The sequence below is a fragment of the Oryctolagus cuniculus genome, chromosome 13, assembly GCF_051225735.1.
Source record: "Oryctolagus cuniculus isolate XC-2025 breed Fujian yellow rabbit chromosome 13, ASM5122573v1, whole genome shotgun sequence".
Classification (NCBI taxonomy): Eukaryota; Metazoa; Chordata; class Mammalia; order Lagomorpha; family Leporidae; genus Oryctolagus; species Oryctolagus cuniculus.
In genome coordinates this window covers 19,695,232-19,722,653 of record NC_142879.1, presented here as the reverse complement: position 1 = coordinate 19,722,653, position 27,422 = coordinate 19,695,232, and the positions used below count along the sequence as shown (strand labels likewise).

At 59.7% G+C, this 27,422-nt stretch overlaps 1 protein-coding gene across 32 annotated transcripts in view; it reads left to right on the top strand.

Annotated features, from left to right (window-relative positions):
• PLEKHA6 (pleckstrin homology domain containing A6) overlaps positions 1-27,422 on the top strand; it is a 146,011-nt gene that overhangs the window by 106,894 nt on the left and 11,695 nt on the right. For 14 of the 32 annotated variants that reach the window (XR_007909866.3, XM_051821170.3, XM_051821165.3 and 11 more), the window contains 16 exons: positions 216-418; positions 2,466-2,933; positions 4,005-4,521; positions 4,905-4,991; positions 6,434-6,487; positions 11,382-11,462; positions 12,296-12,364; positions 13,453-13,533; positions 13,721-13,870; positions 14,715-14,810; positions 17,210-17,321; positions 17,870-18,009; positions 18,730-18,879; positions 20,092-20,221; positions 20,348-20,454; positions 24,015-24,191. Coding sequence is in view for 31 of the 32 variants with exons in the window: in XM_051821170.3 (XP_051677130.1) it covers positions 216-418; positions 2,466-2,933; positions 4,005-4,521; positions 4,905-4,991; positions 6,434-6,487; positions 11,382-11,462; positions 12,296-12,364; positions 13,453-13,533; positions 13,721-13,870; positions 14,715-14,810; positions 17,210-17,321; positions 17,870-18,009; positions 18,730-18,879; positions 20,092-20,221; positions 20,348-20,454; positions 24,015-24,191 (2,622 nt within the window). In the remaining variant the exon portion in view is untranslated. The remainder of the gene's footprint in view (positions 1-215; positions 419-2,465; positions 2,934-4,004; positions 4,522-4,904; positions 4,992-6,433; positions 6,488-11,381; positions 11,463-12,295; positions 12,365-13,452; positions 13,534-13,720; positions 13,871-14,714; positions 14,811-17,209; positions 17,322-17,869; positions 18,010-18,729; positions 18,880-20,091; positions 20,222-20,347; positions 20,455-24,014; positions 24,192-27,422) is intronic. The other 18 variants (XM_051821169.3, XM_070055148.2, XM_070055150.2 and 15 more) reach the window with 13 other exon arrangements.

Here is a 27,422-nt window from a genome sequence, read left to right as displayed (position 1 = left end):
TAGGCATGGCAGGTGGGCTTAGCTGGCTGGCGGGCTGCCTGGTGGCGTGCAGAGAACTGGCCAAAGTGGATACCCAGGTGCCCACTGCTGCATGTGGGGTAGCTGTGGGCCGCCCTCCTCGGCTTGCTCCTGCGCCCCTGTGGGCAATGAGTTGCAGCCCAGGGAACGGCCCTGCTGACCGCCCCTCTGGGGGTGCTGGTGTCCTCTCCCTGCAGGTGACTGTGTACTGGGTGGAGGAGGCCGGGGCCAGTTCCACGCGCTGCCTCTCCCCGCAGGCCGAGCACGCCGGCGTCCGCACCTACTTCTTCAGTGCCGAGGGCCCCGAGGAGCAGGAGGCCTGGATCCAGGCCATGGGGGAGGCTGCCCGAGTCCAGATCCCTCCAGCTCAGAAGTCAGCGCCCCAGCCCGTGCGTCAGGGGTAAGTGCCGGGGACCGCCCGGGGTGGAGTGAGGACGACTGAAGCAGTGGCCGCTCTGCGCCATGGCTGAGCCCGCTTGGGCCCCCAGAGAGCTGTGCACTGCATGTCTCCTGCCCCCAGCAGGGCGCCTGGCTGGAGGAGTCCAGACTCTCCTCCCTGACCGGCTCCTCCTCTTTTTGTTTCTGCCGGCAGCTCACTAGGCTAATCCTCCACCTGCGGCGCCGGCACTCTGGGTTCTAGTTCCGGTTGGGGCGCCGGGTTCTAGTCCCGGTTGCTCCTCTTCCAGTCCAGCTCTCTGTTGTGGCCCGGGAAGGCAGTGGAGGATGGCCCAGGTGCTTGGGCCCTGCACCTGCATGGGAGACCAGGAGGAAACGCCTGGCTCCTGGCTTCGGATCGGCGCAGCATGCCGGCCGTGGTAGCCATTTAGGGGGTGAACCAACAGAAAAGGAAGACCTTTCTCTCTGTCTCTCTCTCTCACTGTCTAACTCTGCCTGTCAAATATATATATATATATATTTATTTATTTATATGATAATTTGAAAGGCAGAGTGACACAGAGAGAGGGAGTGAGAGAGAAAGATCTTCCATCCACTGGTTCACTCCCCAGATGCCAGCGACAGCCAGGGCTGGGCCAGGCTGAAGCCCAAGAGCCAGGAACTCCATCCGGGTCTCCCATGTGGGCGGCAGGAACCTAAGTGCTTGAGCCGTGGTCGGCCACCTCCTGTACACATTTGCAATTGGCTGCATGGGAAGCAGAGCAGCCAGAACTGGAACCAAACAGTGAGGCCGGCACCCAAATGGCTGCCGAGGGCTTTCGGCGGCTCCACTCCTCCTCTTAGCTTGCGCTAGGGGAGGCCAAGGGAGAAGCCAGGTTCCAGGGGGCTGGCCAGGAGCCAAAGGTCAGAGCCTTTTGCTTGTTTTTCTTAGCTGTGTGTGTTAAGCACGTGGCCTTCGGGGGAAGGTGGACCCAGGTCTCAGTCACAGCTCTGCCATGTGCACACAGTGTGACCCCAGCATGTGGGCATGGATCGGCCTCTGAGCCTGGCTTCCTCTCCCTCCCTCCGGCCGGCCAAGGGGACTGTGCTGCACGTGTGGAGAGCGAGCAGTGCGCACCCACATACGTCTCCCACCCCTCCCCACCCAGGCTCAGTGCCTGCCTCTCCTGTAACTGGGCAGGAAATCCTGAGTGAGGTGTTCGTGGGGAGTTTTACAGTGTAGACTCCAAGTGGATTCACGTGTCTTAGAAATGTTTGCCCAGCAGTGTTCCCGTGAGCTCGGCTGACTGTGGAAGCTGCGGGGAGGCAGTTACCGCCAGCTCCTGTCTGGGCTGGAAGCACGGGGCGGGCGTCCAGGAGCGCATCCATCCATAGCACAGACCCCCACCGTGGATCTCACCGCGTGCGGCGCCACGCAGGGTGCCAGGAACACGAGGGAGGGAGTGCTGCCGCGTGCCTGCCGCTTCCCCGAAAGTCGGTCCTGGAAGAAGCGAGCGTTGGAGGCAAGAGCTGGCGTGTTTATCCGCTTGTGGATCTGCAGCCATAACTTCTGCCCCCATGCCTCGGCCCACAGCCACCCTGGGAGGGGACGCCTGTGTATCCTGCCTGCCCTCGAGGGACCGAGGTCTGTGGAGGCTAGGTGCCCGTGCCTGCGCCGCGCTGTGTGGCTGGGAGTCAGGACAGCTGCTGCTCTGAAATGTCACTGGTGCCAGCCGAGGGGCTGCAGCAGGGGCAGACAGCAGAGGAGCCCCTGGCGGGGGCAGGTTAGTTTCGGCCGTGGCTTGACAGCTGGCTCTGTGCCAGCAGTACAAGGGAGAGGAGAGGACCCAGTGGGGAGACGAGGCAGGTGGAGCAGGGCACGTGGGCTTAGGAATCTCCCGGGCCTCAGCCAGGGGAGAGAGCCTGGCATCTGGGGAGCAGACTCCTGTTCTGTCGCCACCTTCCCCCACCCAGCCCCCTCTGCTGCTTTTCTCCTCCCCTGGTCTGCCTCCCCCCGCCCAACTCCAAGTTGGGCTGGCGTCACTTATGGCGTGTCCCTTGGCATCCCACAGCCACGAGAAGCCAGACTCCGAGAACATCCCACCCGGCAAGCAGCACCAGCAGCCACCCCACAACAGCCTGCCCAAGCCCGAGCCCGAGGCCAAGACCCGAGGGGAGGGGGACGGCCGGGGCTGCGAGAAGGCGGAGCGCAGGCCCGAAGTCAAGAAGGAGTCCCTGGGCAAAGCCGGCGGCATCCCGGCTGAGCCCGGCTCCGAGCCAGGCAGCCCTTACCCGGAGGGCCCGAGGGTCCCCGGGGGAGGGGAGCCGCTGGCCCAGCCCAATGGCTGGCAGTACAGCTCCCCCAGCCGGCCGGGGAGCACAGCGTTCCCACCTCAGGACGGGGACAGCGGGGGCCTCCGCCGGAGCTTCCAGCCACGCACCAACCCAGACAAAATCGCCCAGCGCAAGAGCTCCATGAGCCAGCTGCAGCAGTGGGTGAACCTGCGCCGGGGCGCGCCCCCACCGGAGGACCTGCGGAGGTGAGGCCTGGCCGGCGCCCGGTGTGCCAGGGCTCGGGCACAAGGCATTTTCCTGTGGGGAAACCAGGCCAGTGCCAGCCTGCCCACTTCCTTTCCCGCCCCAGGGCCCCATCTGTAGCGCCTGCCCACTGCTCTCTCTGTCTTCTTCCTGCAGAAGGAGGGGCCGAGCACCCCTGGGGCTCCTCCCCGGCATGGCCAGGAGGCGGGCAGCCTCGGGGAAGCTGTTTTAGGCGGAGGCCGGAACCTCTGCCCCAGGATTTCTGCAAACGCAGCACCAAGCCAGCTCCTCTTGGGAATAGCTCTCATTGCTGGGAAGCCATTATTTATACAAAGTCACATTTAAAGGAAGCCAGGGCAGCTCCTTGGTCCTAATCGTGCCCTCCCTACGTCCAGTTTACACCTCTGATCCGTGCACGGCTTTCAGATGCTTGGAGACTGCGCCTGGGCTTGTTAGCGCTCCTCAGGCAAGTGGGTCTGTAGCTGCTTCCCTGGGGTTTCAGCCCGGGACTGCAGGTGACCGCTGGGAAAGGCCAGGCCTGGGAGGAGCCTGCCCTCTAGCGGCTGGAGCTGCAGCTCACTGCTGGTGTAGCTGGCGCTTGGAGGCCTCTGGCCTGCCCAGGAGCCCACCCTTCTGTCCTTGACCCAATCGTTCGAGCAAGGAGCTGGCCTTTTGCCCCTCGTCCACTGCCCTCCTTCGGGTGCCTGGTGGACTTGGTTTCTTTCCTGCACTTCCTCTGTTGGGAATGACCCGGTGACATAGTTCACACAGAGGTGGTCACCAAGGAGCGTGGCATTTCTAAGAGACAAGGGCCGAAGGCAGGCGTGGGGCAGTCCCCGGCTTCCAGGAGCCGGGTATGGGAGGGGGCTTTGAGGACAGGAGTCTCCCCCAGGACTGGAACAAACCTCCACCCTCGCTGGCAGCCTCTGTGGGCTCCCAGGGCGCCACGCACCTGCTCGGGCATTCTGCTGCCGGCTGCGGGCTGTGGAAGCGGGCTGGCCACAGGGGCTGGGCACAGGGCTGGGGAGGTGTCCATTTTGTCTGCCTGCCTTCTGACATCCCCTCTCCCTCAGTCCCTCCAGGTTCTACCCCGTGTCCCGCAGAGCCCCCGACTATTACGGCCCCTACTCCTCCCAGTACCCTGAGGATTACCAGTACTACCCGCCCGGGGTGCGGCCGGACAGCATCTGCTCCGTGCCCGCCTACGACCGGATCAGCCCTCCCTGGGCCCTGGAGGACAAACGCCACTCCTTCCGCAACGGGGGCGGCCCTGCCTACCAGCTGCGCGAGTGGAAGGAGCCCGCCGGCTACGGGCGGCCGGACGGCTGCATGTGGATCCCCAGCCCCTCGCGGCAGCCGATGTACTACGACGAGCTGGACGCCGCGGCCGGCTCCCTGCGCCGCCTGTCCCTGCAGCCCCGCTCCCACTCGGTGCCACGCTCGCCCAGCCAGGGCTCCTACAGCCGCGCCCGCATCTACTCCCCGGTCCGCTCGCCCAGTGCCCGTTTTGAGCGGCTGCCGCCTCGCAGCGAGGACATCTATGTGGACCCTGCCGCCTACGTGATGCGCCGATCCATCAGCTCCCCCAAGGTGAGCCGCAGGTGCCCTGCCCCTCCTTCCTGTGTCCCCTGTGATCCCGGAAGCCTAAGGCCACCTGCTGAGAACAGGTAGAGGTGCCAGGGACACCCGGCCTCCTGCTGGCAGGACCAGCGATGCCCCCCGGGGAGCCACTGGCCTGCAGTCTGCCCCTGGGAGAGCAAACGTGCGGGAACGCTGCTCTCTCTACCCAGCGGCTATGCTGTCCTAATAGGAAGACAGAGAAGGTTCTGTCTTCTCAGATCTAAGGACCTGGGCCGACTGTTCCTGGGGCTTGCCGAATCGGCTCCAGGACAGGATATAAACGTCCTTACCCTTGGCCTCCGGTCAAGGCTGAGCTGGCCCCTCTCATGTCTGCAATCCCCTTTCTCTTCCAGTATGATTACCTGGGAGACAGGCGGCCAGCCCCTGCAGGACTGCTCCCCCACAACTACCCACCATCCCCCTCGGTCCACGATAAGATGGTACGTCCTTGGTCCCTTCCCTGCCTCCACCCAAGGTGGAGCCCACTGGGGCCGGTCAGGGACACTCTGTGGCCAGTGCCCGGCCCGTCTGGGGCTCAGTGGCCTCTGGATACCTCCTCCCGCCCTGCCAGGACTGCAGGCCCAGGGCAGCGTTTGGGGCCGGTGACACAGGGCAGAGGAGCAGGGGTGCAGCCCGGGAGCCTGTGACATCCTGCTGTCACCCCTCCGTCCTCCCCTGCCCAGGCAGGGGCTCAGATTATGGGCTGGAGCCCCTCACAGTGGAGAGAACTTGCAGCTGTTCCCCCTGAGCTCACTGGCCTCAGACTCTCTGGGGAGAGAGGCCCGCGGTGTGGCTAAGGGAGGGAAGATTCTCCGTCCCGAGTCTGCTCCCTTCTTGGCATCTCCCTTCTGCTCACTCTCTCCCTCTAATTGGTTCTCCTGAGAATTTTTGCCACTACGTGGAGAATTCAGCACACGGCCCCACTTGGTGGGTGGGGGAGACCCCTGGGGCCAACAGGTAGAAACCCCTTTCCATATGTGGGCTCTTAAAAAAAGTTCATGGAAATGTATATTATGAAATAAACTACACAAGGATTTCATTTAAAAAAAAAAAAGCTTTATTTACTTATATGAAAGGATGACAGAAAAATGGAGAGACAGATCTTCCATCTGCTGGTTGGCTCACCAAATGCCCACAGCAGCCAGGGCTGGGCCAAGCCAAAGCCAGGAGCACAAAACTCCATCCCACGTGGGCAGGGCCCCAAGTGCTTGGTCGTCATCTGCTACCTTCCCAGGTGCCTTAGCAGGAAGCTGGATTGGAAGAAGAGCAGCTGGAACTCAAACCAGCGCCCCAGTATGGGATGTAGCATTCCAAGCCAGGGCCTAGCACCCTGCGCCACAACACCCAGGCCAGCTGTCAACTTGGGTGGGGTTTTTTTGGTGCTAAAACAAACATACCTTTTAATTCCATTTTTCCATGAACTTTTTGAGGTGCCCCGGTGTATATCCAGGAGGCCAGGTGGGGGATGCTGGACGGGTGTGGAGGGCAGCAGCTCCTCCCTCTCTCCTGATTCTCTCGCTCTGCCGCTGTCCAAACTATCGCCTCAACTCCCAGCAGACGTACCCCTGTGGGGACAACCGATTTTCCCAGAAAACTCAGAAAGAGTGTCTAAGAAGAGACGAGGCGGCCTCCATGGCGGCCAGCTCTCCCTGGGGGAGCAAGACTGAGCTGAGAGAGAGGCAGCTGGGCCGAAGCTGAGGCCCCCCCCCCACACACTTCTCCAGCATCCTCGTCCCCTCCATTCCCCAGACAGAGGCCTCTCCCGCGTCCGTCCGTGCACAGCTCACTCTTTAACGGCTTTGCTTCTTTTTCATTGTTTTCTTTTGTGTGTTCCTGTTTGTTTGTGTTGCTGTTTGGCCTCTGGGCCTCGGGCGCCGGGTAGGATGAACTTTTAGATCTTCAGTTGCAAAGAAACCTAGAGTATTTGGATCAGCAGGTAGGCAGAGCTGGCGCCCCTCGCCCCCACTCCCGTGCCCCCCGCCCCTCAGCTTCCGGGCGGTTCACAATCTTTGTTGGTGCAACCTGGACGCCACAAAGGCGATGACTTTGCTCCTGCACACCCTTCCTCTTCAAAGCCCTCTAGGGCAGCTGGAGAGACAGGCATAATAGATGGGCCTATGAATAATTAATGCCAACTCCTATTTCTCATGTGTTCAGCCCAGATGGACAGGCCCCCGGGGGCAGGCGGAAATTAGCATTTTCGCTGCAGAGGGGAGGGTCGGGGCCTGAGATGCCAGGGATTTAGTGTAACCCCAAATCTGGGAGATCACGGTGGCTCACAGGTTGTGGGGAAACCTCTGTGCACCGAGGCCTGCAGAGCCACCAAGCGTGCCCTGAAAAGCCAGTGTGCGTTCAGTGCACCGGGAGTCTCCCCAGAGTTCCCGGGCAAGCTGCATGTCTGGGTTTCAAGGTTTTGTGTACCAGAAGAAGCTTATCTTTCCTTTCCATTTTCCCACAAACTCTTGGAAATCCCCTCGTGGTTCTCAGTTTTCCCACAAAGCTCTCGGTGGGCTAGGAGAGGGGTGCAGTGGGCTGGGTGCTTCTCTGAGCGTGTCCTGTGTTCAGCTCGGCTCTGCAGAGTGCCAGGAACCTGGAGAAACATGACACTGTGCCGAGGGGCCGCCTGGGACAGGGACATCGCAGCAGTGGTGCTGGTGGTGGCGCTGGACGCTCCGCCAGGCGGATCCCAGCTTGTTCTGTCTCCGTAGCAGCCCTCAGAGGCAGGTGCTGCCGCCACCCCCGTTTCTCTGAAACACAGAGGTTAAATAACACGCCAGGGACGCCCAGCAGCGAGCCACAGAGCCTGGAGGGTGGCTCCAAGCTCGCGACGCAGTTAGCAGCAGAAGCGCCCCCGGCGTGTGACGGAGCCCTGGTCAGGGTGACTGCACGCGCTTCCAGCTGCAGCAGGAACAGACACTCGAAGTCAGGTGTACCGCACATTCTTCTGGACACCAGCCACGTGGGCCGTGGTCTCCCCAGGCCTCCACGTCACACTGAGATCACTCTTGTGGGCGACTTCGGGCACTGGGGAGCACCCAGCAGCCACTGCTGAGTCAGCAGGGATGGCTGCTGCCCCCACCCCCAGGACCTGGCGTGCTGGTTCCAGAAGGGGAGGTGCATTGCGTCCATACCATGGGCACTGCGGTCCCCATGGGGATGAGTCCCTCCCCGGGTGCCACCCAGGGCAGGGCTGGGGAGCGCAAGGTCCCCATGGGGGAAGTCAGGTCAGCCGCGCCCAGAGCTGGGGCCAGCAGAGCTCCGTGGGCCGGCTCCCTGTGGCGTGTGCTCGGCGCCTTCATCCCGCACGCCTGGCTGTGCCCCTTCCTGAGGGCTTCTGCCTTCCCAGAGGGGCTGAGCGTCCGTCCGTCTCGGAGGAGCCCCCCCTGGATAAAGGTGACATTCCTTAGAGGGCATGAGAAGAGTTGGGCTGCCTGCCCTCAGTCCCGGCCACGAGGCGCTTTGTGAGCTTGGAAATGCCACTCGGTGCCTCTGGGCCTGTGTGTTCTCAGAACGGGGCCGGGGAGAGCCTGCCCTTTCCACCCCAGGTATCACGAGGGGTGGGGACTGCCGCCACCATCACGCCGCTGGCCAGTGTGAGCTCTGGTGTGTGCTCTGCCATTCTCGGGGACAGAGGGGACACGGGAATCCTCCCAGAGGAAAGCCCCCGTGAGGGCTGGGAGCAGGCCAGACGAGAGCCAGGCTGGGAGCCTTTTTCTGCCGAGGGCCGGTGGGATACTGATAACATCATTTGCAGGCCGTATAAAATGCCAGCTTAAGAGTGAGCCTGCTGTGGGTCTGTTGAATTTTGAGTCCTGACTGTGGTTGCCTTGGCAGGGCCAGACCACACGATTTCGGGGGCCTTGTACTGCCCGTGGGCCAGCCTTCCCCACCCCTGCGTTAGGTCTCCTCAGGGGAGCAATGAGATCAGCGCGAGCCTCCCGTGCCCTCTCGAAGGCTGCTGCCTTGTCCTCTGCACACCGTCTAGATACAGTCACCCCACATACAGTGTCACACACATGCTACCTATAGTCACACCACAAACAGCCACACACCCCACACACAGTGTCACACACATCCTACCTACAGTCACACCAATACAGTGTCACACACACTACCTACAGTCACACCACAAACAGCCACACACCCCACATACAGTGTCACACTCATCCTACATACAGTCACCCCACATACAGTGTCATACATCCTACCTACATTCACCCCACATACAGTGTCACACACATCCTACCTACAGTCACCCCACATACAGTGTCACACACATCCTACATACAGCCACACACTCCATATAACAGTGTCACACCCCACATATAGCCACACCACATACAGCCACACACCCCATGTATAGTGTCATACACAACCTACATACAGTCACCCCACATATAGCATCACACACATCCTACATACAGCCACCCCACATACAGCATCACACACATCCTACATACAGTCACCCCACATACAGCGTCACACACATCCTACATACAGTCACCCCACATACAGCCACACACCCCACGTATAGTGTCATATACAACCTACATACAGTCACACTACATACAGTGTCACACGCATCCTACATACAGTCACCCCACATACAGCGTCACACACATCCTACATACAGTCACCCCACATACAGTGTCACACATATCCTACATGCAGCCACACCACACACAGCCACACACCCCACGTATAGTGTCATACACAACCTACATACAGTCACACCATAGTGTCACACACATCCTACATACAGTCACACACCCCACATACAGTGTCACACACCCCACATACAGTGTCACACACATCCTACATACAGTCACCCCCCACACAGCCACATACCCCACATACAGTGTCACACACATCCTACATACAGCCATACCACATACAGCCACATACCCCACATACAGTGTCACACACATCCTCATAGTCACCCCACATATAGTGTCACACAATCCTACAGTCACATCACATACAGCATCACACACATCCTACATACAGTCACACCACAAACAGCCACACACCCCACATACAGTGTCACACACATCCTACATACATTCACCCCCACATACAGCCACACACCCCACATACAGTGTCACACCACATTAGTCAACCCACATACAGCTACAGTGTCACACCACATACAGTCACCCAACATACAACCACACATCCTACATACATTCACACTACATAGCCACACACCCCACATACAGTGTCACATATATCCTACATACAGTTATGCACACACAGTCACATACAGTCACATACACCCCACATATGCACACCCTACATATAGTCATACACACATCCTACATATAGTCATACACACACACCACATAATTGCACACCCCACATATTCTCACATGCACACCCATGCAGTCGCACACACACATCCAGCCACACGTACCACACACACACACACACACACACACACACACGGAATCTCTAAGAAGATGGGGTCAGACTTGAGCTGCATCCTTACAGAAGACGTGACTAACAGCTGACTGTATGTGAGAGGCAGAGAGACAGACAGACAGCTCCTGTCCACGGCTTCCCCGCTTAGATGCCTGCCATGCTGATGCCGAGCCAGGAACTCAGTGCAGGCCTCCCCTGTGAGTGGCAGGAATCCAACTACTTGAGCCATCACCTTCCTCCCAGGGTGCACATTAGCAGGAAGCTGGAGTCCGGAGCCGGAGCTGGGAATTCAGCTCCAGGTGCCCCAACGGGGCTGCAGATGTCCCCGCTGGCTTCTTAGCCCGCAGGCCAAACCCCACCCCCACCCCCACCCCCGTTGACCTTCACAAAGACTCAACCTCCTATTGTAAGTGCTCTTTGGAAAACACAGGAAGAAAACCTCCCAGCTGGGCTACAGAGGTAGAAAAATGAGATCTAGGGAAGGGTCTTAAAGTCACAGACCCTGCCGACGGGCGGGTGCCCTGGGCCCGTCCCAGCACTCCCGAGCAAGGCTGCATTTGGGCTGTTGCCTAGGAGGGCTGAAAGGAAGACAGTGTGGCTCCAGCCGAGCCTGAAGAGACCCTGGAAGACAACACAGGGGGCCCTGAACTGTGACCCAGGGAGCTCCCCTCATTCGTTCCCACCCCAGAAGCTTTCCCCGCACAGTTCCCTGCGCCTCTGCTGCCGTCTCCTGCAGACGAATGGAGTTAGAGAGACACAGCCAAGTTCACCGCCAGCCACATTCGCTTTTGGATCCTCCCACACTGGAACCAGCCAGGGAGATGAGGGCGTTTCTGGTTGATCCGGTTGGCCCAGCCCCTGTCCCATTTCATTTGGCAAATACAGTGCCCCCTCCTCCCGTTCCTGCCATCCTTGAAATTCGAAGATAAGGGTTGGAGCACCGTGTCCCCGTGTCCCTTTAACCCTGCATGCCCGTCCTGGTCTCCCTGCCGTGCCCCGGCGTCCCTGGGGGGTGCACAGATGCTGCCCATGCAGCTCTGGAAACTCGTTCTCGCCAAAAGGTGGCAGGGGTCAGGGTCAGGGACCTCCCAGCCGGGGAGCAGCCGTTTCATGCAGCTCAGCTGTTGGGGGAGCGGCCTTCCCTGCCACCTGTGTGGTCTCTGTCCACAGTAGTGTGAGGAATGGGGCCAGGGGCTCGGAGATGACAGCCTTGGCCAATGGAGGAACCCACGGCAGTCGGAAAGGCTGCAGCAGGTCCCGGCGGCCCTGGTCCTGAGATAGTCCCAGGCTGCTGGAGGCCCCAGGGGGCGCTGCCCTTTCCCGGTCTCCTGGGAAGCACGCCCGGTGGGTGCCGGGGGGCGCCCCGTGCCGCGCTGAGTGTGGGTCCTCCCTTCCTCCCTGTGCTGCAGATGAGTGAGAGCGAGACACTCATCAGTATGGTGAACCGCATGGTGGAGAACTCCTCCCCCAGGGCCCAAGTCTTCATGCAAGTAAGACCCTGGCCCGGCAGCATGGTCCCCGCCAGCGCCATCCCAGCTGCTTGTGCATGGTCGGGCCGCCCACTGGCACGGGGCTCATATGCCACGCCCCAGCCCCCAGAGACGGGCACAGCCTGCTCTTCCTGCCGCGGTTCTGCCGGGCCACTTCCATCCCTTCATGTCCATGGGTAACCCGTGGCCCATTCCCCAAGCCATCAAAATAGCCAGCATCCACACCTCATGCCGTGCTGGGGGTGCAAATGGACATTGAAGCATCCGGGACTTGCATTGTGTGTTCACTTGCTCACGCGTCACTGGGACTCTGGGCATGAAGGGTGTGACATAGAGCCACTTGGTTCCCCGGATGTCCGGTGCGGCAGCCAGCAGACGTGTCACCGCGGCCTGGCAGAGACATCCTGAGTCTTGCCGCTCCTGGTGTAGGTGCAGCCCTGTGACCGTGCTCCGTCTGCTGGGGCAGCGGATCCCCACGTGTCCTAGTCTCATTCCTGCCATCCTCCGCGTCCGCTCCCCACACACAGCCGTGGGGTTGCTGATGTCCTCGTGGTGGTTCCCAGGGAGCCATGGGGAGTTCAGCGGGGACCCCAGCATGTGGGGTGGGGAAGTGCAGAGCATGGGCTGAGCGGAGTCCTGATCCACCCAGAACCAGCCTGGCGCTGGGGGGATGGAGTCCAGGCGGGGTCATCGCCAGCTTCCACACCAGGCAACACGAGTTAGCGCAGGTCCCCGGAGTGGATGCCAGCACAGGGGACAGACCGCGATCCGTGTGTGTGACAGCACCTTTCCCGTCCCCACGGCAGTAACCCCCCAACCTCGTGTTCCCGCAGGTCCCTCCGTACCCAGAAGTATTCCGGGACGGCCTCCACACCTTCAAGCTGAACGAGCAAGACACAGACGTAAGCTCGGCTCTCCCGGCTCCCTCTGCTCCAGCCTCTTAATGTCCCCCTCCCATGCCATCCTTGTCCGTCTCTGCTCCCAGAAGCACCTGGTACCCTTGCCTCCCGTCCCCTCTCCCCACGAGGCCGCACTCTGCCTGCCTCCTCCCACCACGTTCTTTTCACACTGGCCTGTGTATTTCTCCACGAGCGCTAGTCCACAGCAGGGGCATCTGCTTATAACAGGAAGGCAGAGCCGCCGGGACGTGAGTCGGTCAGCTTGCTCCGTGCCCAGCGTGACCCGAGTCCCTGCCAGTGACTTGAAAGAATGTGGCCCCGGCCCTGCCCTTGGGGAGGTGCCAGGCAGCAGGAGGTGGCCACACGGGCCTCCTGTACTGCAGAGGAGCAGAGGTTCTACCGACTGCAGAGACGCGAGGCCGTGTGGGCTGGCGGGTCGGGATCAGGCAGTAGCCTGTGAGCTGGGCCTTGATGTCGAAAGGCCCGGAGCACGAGACTTGGCGCTGTGGGAGGGGAGCGGAGGAATGGCCCGAGTAGAAGTGTGGACGTGGAGAGCGCGAGTCTGCCCAGGAGAGGAGCTTGGCCTAAGCTGGTCCTCCCCGTCACCTGCCCGGCGGATCTGCCCAGCCGGCCTCGGAGGGACCCCAGAGTCACCATCCTAGGAGCCTGGAGGAGAGAGGGGAAAGGGGAGACTGGGGCCTGGGGATGGGAGAGCCGAGAGGGGCACCGAGGGGCCAGTCTGCCGGGCACTGCCTTCTGTTTGCTCTGCCGCCTGCCACACTCTGTCTTCAGCTGAGGCCGCGTCACCCCTTGCGAATTATAGCTCCCAGGATGGGGGTGGGGGGTGAGGGGCTTGGTTCCCAGCCCCCTGCCCTGCCAACCAGACCCACTTCCTTGAAGCATAAGCATACCTTCCCTCCCAAGCTGGAGGCCCATCCTCGCTGCTGGGGGGCTCCACAGTCAAGGTGACAGCCCAGGGGTCCTGGGCAAGGGGAAGGAGGCAGAATGCAGAGGTCCCGCCACCCCTCTCGGGTCCCCATCAGACATCCTTCATCCCCTTCTCCCCCCCCCCCTCCCCTCTGGGCCCTTAGAAGCTGCTGGGCAAACTGTGCGAGCAGAACAAGGTGGTGCGCGAGCAGGACCGGCTGGTGCAGCAGCTCCGGGCGGAGAAGGTGAGACCCGGCGGCGCCGAGAAGGCGGGGTGTTGCCGAGAGCTGTGGGAGCTTGGTCCTGCTTCCGTCCTGGCTCCGGGGGACCGCGGGCCGTGGCCAGCGTGTGCGGGCGTCCTTACCAAGCTGCCCTCTGGAGACTAGAGAGGGGCTCTCCAGCCCACTCCCGCCATCCCCGGCCTTCCTGCAGGAGAGCTTGGAAAGTGCCTTGATGGGGACCCACCAGGAGCTGGAGATGTTCGGCAGCCAGCCGGCCTACCCGGAGAAGCTGCTGCACAAGAAAGAGTCGCTGCAGAACCAGCTCATCAACATCCGGGTGGAGCTGTCTCAGGCGACCACGGTAACCCGGGCAGCGGGGTCTCTGCGCCCTCTACCGGCCAGCCGGAGAGCTCCCCCACCCCACCCACACGGTAACCCGGGCAGCGGGGTCTCTGCGCCCTCTACCGGCCAGCCGGAGAGCTCCCCCACCCCACCCACACGGTAACCCGGGCAGCGGGGTCTCTGCGCCCTCTGCCGGCCAGCCGGAGAGCTCCCCCACCCCACCCACACGCACGCAAGCCGTGCTGTCCCAGTCCAGATGCTCCTCCTGCCTGGCCGGAGCACAGAGGCCTTCACACTGCCGTGCACGCGGCTGCACGGCTACCCGGCAGCCCCTGCTCCCACAAACAGGACGCCCACAGGACAGCCTGACGCCGAGGGCCGCGGCCTTTTCTGCCGCTCAGACACCTCGGCCGCCTGCTCTGTCCTCTCCCTTGCAGAAGCCGGCACTGACACCCGCCCCGGTCCTTTCCCCGGGGACCCAGAGCAGGTCCTCCAGGGCAGACCTTGTGCATGTTGGTGGCCAGCAGCCCTGGCCACAGCCCCAGGGAACTGTGGGCGGCCAGGAGGAGAATCTCACCTGCAGGGAACACACACCCTGCCCCGGGCGCCCTGCTGCCTGCTCTGGCTCCTCCTCCAGGCTGGGGAGAGTGGGAGACGGGGAGCCACGTGTCCCCCCTTCACCTGTGCCCTGCCCGGAGAGGAGTCTGTTTTCCCTGTCTTCCATTTGCAGCGGGAGGTGCAGCACCTCCTGCACAGCTGGGCTTTGGCTGTCGTCAGCATGTCTGAGCCGGTGCCTCTGTCCCCTGACCTTAGGGGCCCTGCTGTGGCCAGGGCGGCCTTCCCAGTAAACCCCTTCCCCACAGGCCCTGACGAACAGCACCGTGGAGTATGAGAACCTCGAGTCGGCGGTGTCTGCCCTGCACGACGGCCTCTGGGAGCAGCTCAATTTGGACCCGCAGGTGAAGGAGGGCCCTGAGCGGGCGGGGCTGTCCCTGTCCTGCGGTCTCTCGGCCTTCGCGGCTTCCTCTCTCTCACTTCGACAAACCCAGAGACGTAAGAGCAGGAGAGCAGGGGTCGGTCCTGGACAAGAGAGGAGGATCAGACAGTTGACGGCAGAGTGAGGCTTCAGGACGGAGGTGGTGTGGGGTTCTCCAGTTCCACCAGCCCACGGGCAGACACTGAAGCCGAAGCATGGGAGCCTTAGAGGGGACGTCAGGTGCTTCGTGATAGTGAGGATTTTTTTTTAAGATTTATTTATTTATTTATTTGAGAGAGAGAGAGAGAGAGAGGTCTTCCATCCTCTGGTTCATCCCCCCAGATGTCTGCAACGGCCAGAGCTGTGCCGATCTGAAGCCAGGAGCCAGGAGCTTCTTCCAGGTCTCTCATGCAAGTGCAGGGGTCTGAGAACTTGGGCCATCTTCCACTGCTTTCCCAGGCCATAGCAGAGAGCTGGATTGGAAGTGGAGCATCCAGGACTCAAACTGGCACCCATATGGGATGCCAGCACAGCAGACCGGGGCTTTAACCCACTATGCCACAGCGCTGGCCCCACGACAGCAAGGATTTTAACAGCAGACATGTGACGTGGGCATTTGGTGCAGCGTTCCGTCGCCACTTGGGATGCCCACACCCTGTGTCGGAGTCCCTGGGTTTGAATCCCGCCTCTGCTTCCAAGCCAGCTTCCTGCCAGTGCACATCTGGGGAGGCAGCAGGTAACAGCTTCAGTGCTGGGTCCCAGCCACCCATGTGGGAGACCCAGGCTGAGTTCCTGGATCCTGGCTCCTGCCCGGCCCAATGCCTGTTGTGGGATTTGGGAGATCTTTCTTCTCTCTCTCTCTACCCCAAATAAATAAACAACTTTGTTTTAAAATGTTGAAAGCAGACATGTACATATAAATATCTCTCGTGACCCCGGAGCAGTTTGCACGGGGCTGGGTTAGACACAGTCTGCGCGGAGGCAGGAGGATGGACCTAGTGGCCTTGGGGAGTTCCGATCTTCCCTCTTTCTCTGCCCCGCCCTCCTCAGCCCTGGCATGCGCCGCGGCGGTGCTGCAAGCTTCCCCCATTGCCCTGCTTTTCCCTCGCTGCCGGTCGGGCAGGCGCACGTGAGACCCTCTGACCCAAGGGACATAAATCGCACCTCACTGCTCAGGCACGCCTCACTCTGAACACGACCGTTTTAGGGGGTGGGGGAGGTCACAGCACCAGCTTTGGAGTCCCATGGGTTCTTGTTCAGACGGTGGTCACGCTGCTCACGCGGGCCCGAGTCTTCACCACCACTTGCCGCGCAGGTCTGTTGTGCAGCTAAAATGAGTTGGTGTGTGCAAAGTGCTTAGCGCCGTGCCTGGTACTGAGGCTGCTTTCTGTCAGTGTGTGAGCTGTCACGAGCAGAACCCATGTTACACGTGGGGCCACCAAAGGGCTGTTTGGAAGCAAGAGAAAAAGTCAACTGCCCGCTCTTGCCCCCTGGGACCACCGACCCCAATCTCCCCCGGACAAACTCAGGAGGCCAGGGCCACCTCCTTGTGCAGTTCTAGGATGCTGTTTAGAGAGGTTGACGAGGCAGACTGCCCATGGGAACGGTGCCTGCTCGGAGGTGCGTGTGTGCTTGTGTGTGTGTGCACATGTGTGTGTGCATGCATGTAGGAGGTGCATGTGTGTGCACATGTGTGTGCTTGTGTGTGCATGTGTGTAGGAGGCGTGTATGCTTGTGTGTGCATGTGGGAGGTGTGTATGCTTGTTGTATGTGTGCATGTGTGTGCATGCATGTAGAAGGTGCATGTGTGTGCTTGTGTGTGTGCATGTAGGAGGTGCATGTGTATTCATGCATGTAGGAGGTGTGTATGCTTGTTGTATGTGTGCATGTGTGTTCTTGCATGCGTGCATGTAGGTGGTGCACATGTGTGCATGTGTGTATGCATGTAGGAGGTGTTTGCTCATGTGTATGTGTGCATGTGTGTGCATGTATGTAGGAGGTGCATGTGTGTATGTGTGTGCGTGCATGTAGGAGGTATGTGTGCTTGTGTGCATACGTACGTGCTTACATGTGTGCATGCATGCATGTAGAACATGTGTGTGATTGTGTGTGCATGCATGTAGGAGGTGTGTGTATGTGTGCACATATGTAGGAGGTATGTGTGTGCATGTGTTTATGTAGGAGTTGTATGTGTGTGCATGCATGTAGGAGGTGTGTGTGTGTGTGCATGTAGGAAGTACATGTGTGTGCATGTTGTGTGTGTGCATCCAGGGCTCCTGCCCTCTGTGGGTCCACAGGGCTGCCGGTTCAGGGGTGTGCAGGCTGAGCGGAGGGCTGGCCGCTCCTCGTGGCTTCTCCTTTGACTCTCTGTGACGCTTCCAGAATGAGGCGCTTTCGCGGCAAATCCAGAAGGAGATCTGGCGGATCCAGGACGTCATGGAGGGGCTGCGGAAGAACAACCCGTCCCGGGGCACGGACACCGCCAAGCACAGGGGTGGGTGTGGCCCTGCCAGCCGCCGGGCTCCGCCCTTCCCCAGGGATGCTCCAGCATTTCTGGCCCCCGTCCCTTTTCTGCCAGCTCACACCAGGCTCAGGGCCGCTCAGGACCTTCTCAGGGCTCCAGACTCCTCCTGGGCCCTTGGGTGGATGTGGGCTCCCTATGCCCTGCAGGATGGACCAGGAGGCCACTGAGGGACACTGCTGACCTGGCCACTCTAGAATATTCCCCAGGAAAGGTCAAAGAGCACCTGAGTCCCCCCAGCTCCCCAGCGTGTGGACACACAGGTAGTCTGACCCCACCTAGTGGCTCCTTGAGTCCTGGGACCCCAGGCTGGCTCGCGCCAAGCCCTTGGAAGCCGTGGTGTCATCTCCATCCACCCCCTCCCCTGCCTGCCACCCCTCTAAGCACCAGCCTGTGGCTCCCGCACATGCAGTGAGTCCCTTGGCAGGCCCAGTGGCCCCAAGAGCCATATCCCATAGCCCTGGCTAGGTTGCTCCCACCCTTCTCCTCCCCTCATCTCTCTCCCCTTCTTTTCTCCCAAGGAGGACTCGGCCCCTCGGCCACCTACAGCTCCAACAGCCCCGCCAGCCCTCTCAGCTCCGCCAGCCTCACCAGCCCCCTGAGCCCCTTTTCCCTGGTGTCTGGCTCCCAGGGGTCCCCCACCAAGCCCAGCTCCAACGAGGTAAGCTGAGAAAACTGAGCTGAAGGTGAGGGGGTGAGCGGGAGCCTCTCTCCGCTGTGACGCAGAGTTCAGGGTCACACCTGGGGAAGCTGCGTCTTCCGGGGCCCTGGATCAAGGGAGCCACTCTCACCCCAGCCCCGTGGCCTGCCTCCACGGTCCCCTCTACCTGCCCCGGGCTCCTTCCGTCCTCTTGAGCTCCCTCTGAGGAAGTCTCTCGCTAGCACCGGGGCAGTTAGCAAAGGTAGCCGGGCGCTTGCCAGGAGCCAGAATCCCAGAGGACTCGGGGCAAGAGGGTCGAGGTGGGCATGGGGGCGCCTTTCCCAGACAGCGCGCTGGGCTCTCCTGTGGGCCGGGGATGGGACAGGCCCTCTCTGGAGGAGACGTGTGCGTGCCCAGCAGTGAGCAAGCCGCAGCCGCGGAGCACGGAGGCGTGGGTCTCAGGATGGATCCCAGCGAGGGGAGGGGGCCAGAGGGGAACGCGGGGAAGAGGGGCGAGCTGGACTGAGCCCAGCCTGGAGGTGCACAGCGAGGAGAGGCCTTCCCGGAGAACTGGGGGCCGCGGGCGTGGGGCGGGGGCTCCTCTGCCCAGGCCAGGGTGGGCTGTCCCAGGCTCACCCCTCCCATGGTGGCGTTGCCGTCTGCCTCCTCTAACGCTCTGTTCTCCTGCTCTCACAGTGACCGCTCTACTCTTCCTAACGCTCTGGCCTCTCTCTGCCTCAGGAACCTGGCCCGCCTCGGCCGCCCCTCCCCAAAGCCTACGTCCCCCTGGAGTCCCCTCCAACCGTCCCTCCACTCCCTAGTGAGAGCCGCTTCTGGCCCTACCCCAACTCCCCTTCCTGGCACCGCAGTGGCGAGACAGCCAGGGGTCAGGTACCTGGCACCCCGGGGCCCTGGCGGGGGGTGAGTGGGAGAACGGGCAGAGGGCCAGGCGAGGGGGCGAGGGACGCCGCCGCAGGGGTTTCCCTGTGCGTCTTCTCCAAGTGCAGTCTCTACTGCGCCCTCGGCCCTGGACGCCGGAACAAGGGGAGGAGTGGCCGGGCAGTCTCATGGGCCACCTTGACACTTGTGCTCCTTCTGGTTGTTGGGAAATGAGTTCTGCCCACTCCAGGCCGGTGGGCAGCCAGTGGTCGCAGGTGCTGGACTGGGCCCCTCTCCGCCCCCAGGACCCTCCGGTGGAAGTCCAGGGAGTCCCCTGCCAGGGTCATGAGATCCCGTCCTGTCCTGTCCTCGCCTCAGGCCCTCGTGCCCCCAGAGCTCTGTCTGCCTCTGCTTTTCTTGTGCTGTCTGTGGGCTCCGCAAGCCCCTGCAGCCTAAGGACCCAGGGCCGTTTCTCTCCTGCTCTGTCTCCCTCTCTTGCCTGGGCCCCCAGCCCGGACCCAGGAGATGTGCTGGTGGGCTTGGAAGAGGGCGTGCGGTGAGTAGGCACCGGGAAGCGGCGAGCCTGCCGTGGAATCTGCAGGACGCTGGTGGTGCGCCTGGGGCGCTGGGCAGAGCAGCTGCATGCCCTGTGGTTGACAGATGAGGAGACCAATGGGACTTGGCCATGCCGTCTGCTTGGGTGGAGCTGGCGTTCCTGCCCTCTGGCCTGCAAGTCTGCAGCTACATGGGGGAGTGGGTGGCCCAGGTGGCGTCTGAGGCCGCTTCTAGCCCCATGGTTGTACAAGCCCATGAGCTGAGTGCACTCTTCATGCCCAGAATCCTGGTCCAAGGCCCAAAGTCTCAGGTGCCCAGAATCCCAGGTTGGATTCTAAGAGACCCATGGCCCCATAGCGCCCTCCTCTGGCCGTTCCTGGCCTTGCTGCTTCAGGCTGGCAGGATAGAGTGGCCTCTCTGTCCACTGAAGCCCTCCTGGAGGCCGTGAGCCCTCCTTCCCCAGGATGGCCCAGCACGGGGTGGCCTCGGGCTGCGTGTGCGGGAGGCTCTGGTACGTCCCTGCACGCATCCCAGCCGGCCCGTGTAGAATCTGCCTGTTCCCTGTTCCCTGTGTCTGAGCACCAGCCGCTGCGAGACAAGGCAGCATCGCTGGGCCCCCGTTCCCGCAGCCACGGCAGCATCAGCCACGTTCTCTTCCTTTCTCCTCAGGGCCAGACAAGCTACGAGCAGAGCAAGAAAGACCCTCTCCAGGTGTCGCCCCTGGACGCCCCCAGAGACATCAGCCTGGTGCCCACCAGGCAAGAGGTGGAGGCAGAAAACCAGGCAGCACTCAACAAAGGTACTTCCTGGCCGGGCCTCCTGAGACTGAGGGGCAGTGAGGAGCCCTGGGGGCTGATCCTGGGACGGTGGGACGGAGCCCTCGGTGAGAAGTGGGCTCCCTGCCTGACGGCTCCCTCTCCTGCAGTCGGCATTGTGCCCCCGCGGACGAAGTCGCCCGCCGACGAGGAGGTGACCCCATCGGCCGTGGTCAGGAGGACGGCCAGCGGGCTCAGCAATGGCCTGTCCTCTCGGGTGAGTGCACGCTGCAGGCTCAGGGCCCCTGTTGTGCTGCGAGCTGAGCCCAGCAGAGCCCGGGGCCCACCCATCAGCCAGCTGTTGAAGCAATGGGGCCAGGGGAGGGAGGGAGGGAGACCCAGCAGGGGACGGGGCGAGAGCGTCTCCAGAGAGACACATGCACGTGACAGAGCGAGAGCGTGGACGCTGCTGCCGCGCATGCGCTGGTGAAAGGAGCGGGCGGGAGGGCAGCGGTCAGAGTGAGCCAGCTGGCCCGAGGCTGGTGCTCGGCGCTGCCGTCGGCCGGGAGACCAGGTGGCGGGGAACACACACACACACTTCCGCCAAGTTGTGGAGGCCGGGAGTCGAGATCACAGCGGCCGAGGGTTGACTTGCTTGGAGGCGCAGGGAGACTCCGTGCCCGCTCCTGGCTGGCCGTGGCACTCCCCACCTTACCGGCTTCCCTCCAACCTCTGCCCGCGTCGCCACACCACCCTGCCCCCTTGTGCTCCCCTTGTCTGTAGGAGAACACCCCTCACTGGATCTGGGGCCCCCAACTCACCACGAGCTCACCGGGAGCTTCTGGCTCTGGTCACATCTGCAGACCTCTTTCCAAATGTGGTTACAGACGCAGGGCGGGGGGCTAGGACCGGAGCGTATCTTTTGGGGGCTGCTGTCCAGCAGCTACATTCCACCCTCTGATCCCCAAAATTTTGTGCCCATTCCACTTGCAAAACTGCATACATCATTCCTGCGTCCCCCAAAGTCTCGGTCTATGCCAGCACCAACTCCAAGCCTGAAGTACCCAAGTATCACAAACTCAGAGCCCCAGATCCATCACCGCCTCACTGCCCCCAGGTCCGTGTGAGATCTCCGACTTCTTGGGGCAAAATTCCACTCCGCTGTATCACTGGAAAATCACCTAATCTGAAATACACAACTGGGACAAATATCAGATGCCATTTCTGTCACCAAAAAGGAGAAATTGGAAGAAATAAAGAGGTTGGCAGTCCTCAGCAGTGGCATACTAGGCTAAGCCTCCACCTGCAGCATGCCACACAGACACCGGTTCGAATCCTGGCTGCCCCACTTCTGATCCAGCTTGCTGCTATGGCCTGAGAAAGCAGCAGAAGGTGGCCCAAGTGCCTGGGCCCCTGCACCCACGTGGGAGACCTGGAAGAAGCTCCTGGCTTTGGGTTGGCCCAGCTCCAGCTATTGCAGCCATTTGGGGAGTGAACCAGCAAATGGAAGACCTCTTTCTCTCTGTAACTCTACTTCTCAAATAAATAAGTAAATCTTTAAAAAGTTAGAGAAAGAGGCCGGCACCGCGGCTCAATAGGCTAATCCTCCACCTTGCGGCGCCGGCACACCGGGTTCTAGTCCCGGTCGGGGTGCCAGATTCTGTCCCGGTTGCCCCTCTTCCAGGCCAGTCCTCTGCTGTGGCCAGGGAGTGCAGTGGAGGATGGCCCAAGTCCTTGAGCCCTGCACCCCATGGGAGACCAGGAGAAGCACCTGGCTCCTGCCATCAGATCAGTGCAGTGCGCCGGCCACAGTGGCCATTGGAGGGTGAACCAACGGTAAAAAAGGAAGACCTTTCTCTCTGTCTCTCTCTCTCGCTGTCTACTCTGCCTGTCAAAAAAAAAAAAAAAAAAAAAAAGTTAGAGAAAGAGGGAGATACAGAGAGAGAAATCTTCCATCTGTTGATTCACTCCCCAAATGGCAGCAAATAGCTGGGCCAGGCTGAAGCCAGGAGCCAGGAGCTTCTTCCAGGTCTCCCACATGAGTGCAGGGGCCCAAGGACTTGGGCCATCTTCTGCTTTCTCAGGCACATTAGCAGAGAGCTGATTGGAAGTAGAGCAGGTGGGACTGGAACCAGTACCCATATGGGATGCCGGCACTGCAGGAGGAGGCTTTACCCATTACGCCACAGAGCCAGCCCCACCATTAGCTTTCAAGGCCTGCAATAATCTGTGATTTGGTCTCCTCCCCTCTGGGTCCAGGAGGCTCCCCAGCCCCACCCCTAAGTGTTGCCCCCCTGGTCTCTGCCTCTGCAACCTTTGCTGTGGTCTCAGAATCACTGTTCCTTTTTGGTAGCCAAATAGAGCTATTAGCCTATTGTAAGATCCCTGAAGCCTGACACTTTTAAAAATCATTTCCTCTCTACCTGTCCCGTTCATCAGAAGCTGGCGGTATTTTTGCTGATACGACATCTCACAAACCGTGCAGGTCTCCTGTGTATTTGAACAAACCTGTATCTGTTTCTTAGTTCCGAGACTTGTGATTGGCTCTGTGAGTCCCACACCTCACCTCTCCAGCGAGATGGTGGCCATCCTCCACGCCCTCTCCGGGGCACACTTTTCCAACAGCGGAATGTCCTGTCCACGCCCCCTTTGTGAATCCGGCAGGCTGAGAACCCCCCCAAGTGATACTTAGTAGCTTCTTCCTCTCCTGTGCTGCTCTAAGTACAAAGAAAAACAAGGGCGCACCTTCAACACAGGCTTGGAAATCTCAGCTGCACACCCACATTCTGCTGTCCCCTCAATGGCTGAGCCACCTGCTGCCACTTAACACAGATGGCCTTTGCTCCACTTTTTGGTAATATGGTCCTCAGTTCTTCTGAGACCTCAGTCCAAAGCCTCCTTCCCCCCTTTTTAAGATTTTGTTTATTTACTTGAAAGAATTACAGAGAGGCAGAGAGCGAGAGAGGTCTTCCATCCGCTGGTTCACTCCCCAAATAGCAGCAACGGCCAGGGTTGTGCTGATCTGAAGCCAGGAGCCAGGAGCTTCTTCCGGGTCTCCCACGTGGGTGCAGGGGCCCAAGGACTTGGACCATCTTCCACTGCTTTCCCAGGCCATAGCAGAGAGCTGGATTGTTTGTGGGGCAGCCAGGACTCGAACTGGTGCCCATAGGGGATGCTGGCACTGCAGGTGGCAGCTTTACCTTCTGTGCCACAGTGCTGGCCCCCAAAACACCTTTAACAGCCACTTTTCCACCAACGTTTGGCTCGTGGGGATTCTGAATCGCACGTGCAGGCTCTGAGACCGTGGCAGCTTTCTCCGCTGTATTCTTCACTGTCTCTCGGCACCGCCAGAATCATCTTTAAATCCCAACTTGCTGTCCATCATCTCTTCCAAGGAATCTGGGCTTTTTCTGTCCTGCCCCTCGCCGTTCTTCCAGCCCCTACTCATTACCCAGTTCCAAGGTCTCTTCTACGCTTTCCAGTGCTGGTTGAGACATTGCCCTTTCCCGGTACCAAGATCTGTGTTAGTTTGCTGGGACTGCAGTGACAGACGACCACAGCCTCATACAGCAAGCACTGATTCTCCCAAGGTGTGGCGGCCGGAAGTCCAGAACCAGGGAGTTAGCAGGGGTGGCTCCCTTTGGAGGCTCTGGGGGAGGAGCGAGTCGGTGCCTTCTCCTAGCTCATGACCACTGCAGGCAGTGCCTGGCCCTCATCCCCGTGTAGACAAATCTCCCCCTTCTCGGCCTCCCTGTTCACGTCACCTGCTCTGCCCTGTGTGTCCATTGTGGGGGTGGGGTTTGAGGCACCTGTGAGAGCCCCGTGTCCCCGCCACAGCAGGAGCGCCCCAAGAGCGCGCTGTTTCCCAGCGAGGGGAAGGTGAAGATGAGCGTGGAGGAGCAGATTGAGCGAATGCGGCGGCACCAGAGTGGCTCCATGAAGGAGAAGCGGAGAAGCCTGCAGCTCCCCGCCAGCCCAGCGCCGGACCCCAGCCCCCGGCCTGCCTACAAAGTGGTAATGTCCCCTCGGCCGCCCCAGGCCTGCATCCCAGCGCGTGGCCAGCCTGCTCTAGGGAGTTTGGAGAGGGAAGAGACTGGAAAGAACCCAACTGGGCACCTGGGAGAACTTGGGGAGGCTTCTTTCTTTTTTAAGTTTATTTTGTTTATTTGAAAGGCAGAGGAAGAGAGGGAGGGAGAGACACAGATCTTCCCTCGGTTGGTTTACTCCCCAGATGGCCATGGTGGGCCAGGAAGTCCATCTAGGTTTCCCACATGATGGCAGGGACTGAAGCACTTGGGCCTTCTGCCTTCCCAGGTGCATTAGCAGGGAGCTGGATTGGAGGCAAAGCAGCCACAACTCGAACCGGTGCCCTCGCATGGGATGCTGGCATTGCAAGTGGCGGCTTAACCTGCTGTGCCAAGCGCCGGCCCCATGGGGAGGCCCCTTGCCACTGGACAGCGGAGTTCTTTCAGCAAGTGTTTCCTTATTATGTTTAAAAAAAAGACTTCAGGCAGGCTGTGTGGCGTAAGTAAAGCTACTGCCTGTAAAGCCGGCAGCCCACGTGGGTGCCAGTTAGAGTCCCGGCTGCTGCTCCAGCTCCCTGCCAGGTCAGATGAGCCAAGTGCTTGGGTCCCTGCACCCACCTGGGAGATCTGGATGAAGCTCCCGGCTTCTGGCTTCAGCCGTTATAGCCACCTGGGAAGTGAATCAGCAGATGGAAGAGCGCTCTCTCTCTCTCTCTCTCTCTCTCTCTCTCTGTAATTCTGTCTTGTAAATAAATAAGTAAATAAATCTTTTTAAAAAACTTTGTGTTGAAAAAAAGTATAGCTTAGGGCCAGCATTGTGGCACAGCAGGTTAAGCTACCATCTGCAATGCAGGCATCCCATATGGGTGCTGGTTCAAGTCCTGGCTGTTCCACTTCCAATCCAGCTCCCCTAATAAGCGGGGGATAGCGGGGGATAGCCCAGCCCCTGCCACCCATGTGGGAGACCCAGATGGAGTTCCTGGCTCCTGGGTTCAACTTGGCCCTGGCTTATTTGGTCATCTGGGGAATGAACCAGTGGATGGAAGACCTCTCTGTCTCTCTCTGTAATTCTGCCTTTCAAATAAATAAATAAATCTTTAAAAAAGAAAAGAAAAACTCACAAAAAGGAAAGGCCTGATTATTTTCATTGAGATGAATTATATAAAATTCTAATACTAGAGAATAGCACAGAATCCAGCACTCAGAAATAGCTGTGACTTACGAGTGGACTTCAACACGTTCATGGAGAAATGGGACCAAAACATACGGATAAAAAACATAAACTTCATTTCTCAATGAAAGCCCCACCAACTTCAAGACATTTTGTAAATGATATGGCAGCCATTTAGTCCATCCCAAAGGAATTGAGCATCCTGGGAATTATTTAAACAAGTCGATGCAGTCTTTCTAAAATTATTAATTGAAGAAAAATGTGTGCCCTATGAAGAGTCTTTAAGACTGGGAAACAAAAAGAAGTCTGAGGGAACCGGATCAGGGCTGTGGGGTGGGCGTGAGGGTTTCCCGGGGGACTCCTGCAGCGTTGCCCTGCTGGGTGAGGGGACCAGCAGGAGCTCTGTCGTGGAGAAGCAGCGCTCTCTGGTGAGGCTTCCTGGGCGTTTTTCTCAAAACACTCTCCTAGTAAGCAGATGTTGTCGTTCTCCAGAAAGTCACACCCAAAAACACCACTGCCGTGGTCTTCGCTCTGGCCTGGCTGCTTTTGTGCTGGCTGCACAGCTTCCGCCTCTCGGTAGCCACTGCTTCCCTGTGCTTTGTTGTCAGGATTGTACTGGTCATCTCCAGACACAATTCTTGGGAGAAATGCTTCAGGCTCTTTTTACAAAAAGATTGATTTACTTATTTGAAAGACAGAGTGATGGAGGGTAGGAGGAAGGGAAGAGGAGAGGGTGACTGAGACAGGGAGGGAGGAGAGGAGGAGATCTTCCAATCTCCTATCTGCTGGCTCACTCGGCAGATGACTGCAGCAGCAGCTGGGGCTGGTCCTGGCCAAGGCCAGAAGCCAGGAGCCCCACCTGGGTCTCCCACATGGGGGGCAGGTTCCCCAAGCACTTGGGCCATCTTCTGCTGCTTTCCCAGGCACATTAGCAGGGAGCTGGGTTGGAAGCGCAGCAGCCAGGATTCAAGCCGGCACTCCAGTAGGGTATGCCGGTGCCAGCATTGCAGGCTGTGGGTTTACCCACTGCACCACAATCCCGGTCCCACGTTTCACGATCTTGATCCCAGTTAGGATTCCCATTGGAAGCTCTGCTCTTATCTGCAGCTGATCTGATTCAGCTGTTTTGGCACTCAACAAGTAGAAATTTGCTCCACTTTAATTTCAGAACTGTGTGAACCGAGCCAGCGGAGATGTCACCAGTGTTGGTCATTGTTTCTGCTATTAACCGTCTATCCCCCTAAATTAGGATATGAACAAGATTAATTTTTTTCCTTGAAAATTAATGTGGACGGTCTGCACTGCAGGTTTCATTTGCACTGGTGTCTTCTCCCTTCTTTTATTTATTTATTTATTTATTTACATGCAGAGTGGACAGTGAGAGAGAGAGAGAGAGAGACAGAGAGAAAGGTCTTCCTTTGCCATTGGTTCACCCTCCAATGGCCACCGCAGCCGGCGTGCTGCGGCCGGCGCACTGCGCTGATCCGAAGCCAGGAGCCAGGTGCTTCTCCTGGTCTCCCATGCGGGTGCAGGGCCCAAGCACTTGGGCCATCCTCCACTGCACTCTCGGGCCACAGCAGAGAGCTGGCCTGGAAGAGGGGCAACCAGGACAGAATCTGGCGCCCTGACTGGGACTAGAACCCGGTGTGCCAGCGCCACTAGGCTGAGGATTAGCCTATTGAGCCACTGCACCGGCCTTCTCCCTTCTTAAAATAAGTTATGTTTGCAAATTGCTGATTTCTCTCTCTTTTTTTTTTTTTAAGAATGTATTTACTGAGGTCGGTGCTGTAGCATAATGGGTAAGGCCACTGCCTGCAGCTATATCCCATGTGGGTGCCGGTTTGAGTCCTGGCTCCTCCTCTTCCGATCCAGCTCCCTGCTAATGCACCTGGGAAAATAGCAGAAGATGGTCCAACCCCCTGGGCCCCTGCACCCACATGGGAGACCCAAAAGAAGATCCTGGTTCCTGGCTTTGGATTGGCCCAGCTCCAGCCATCACAGCCATCTGGGAAGTGAACCAGCAGATGAAAGACCTCTCTCTCTCTCTTT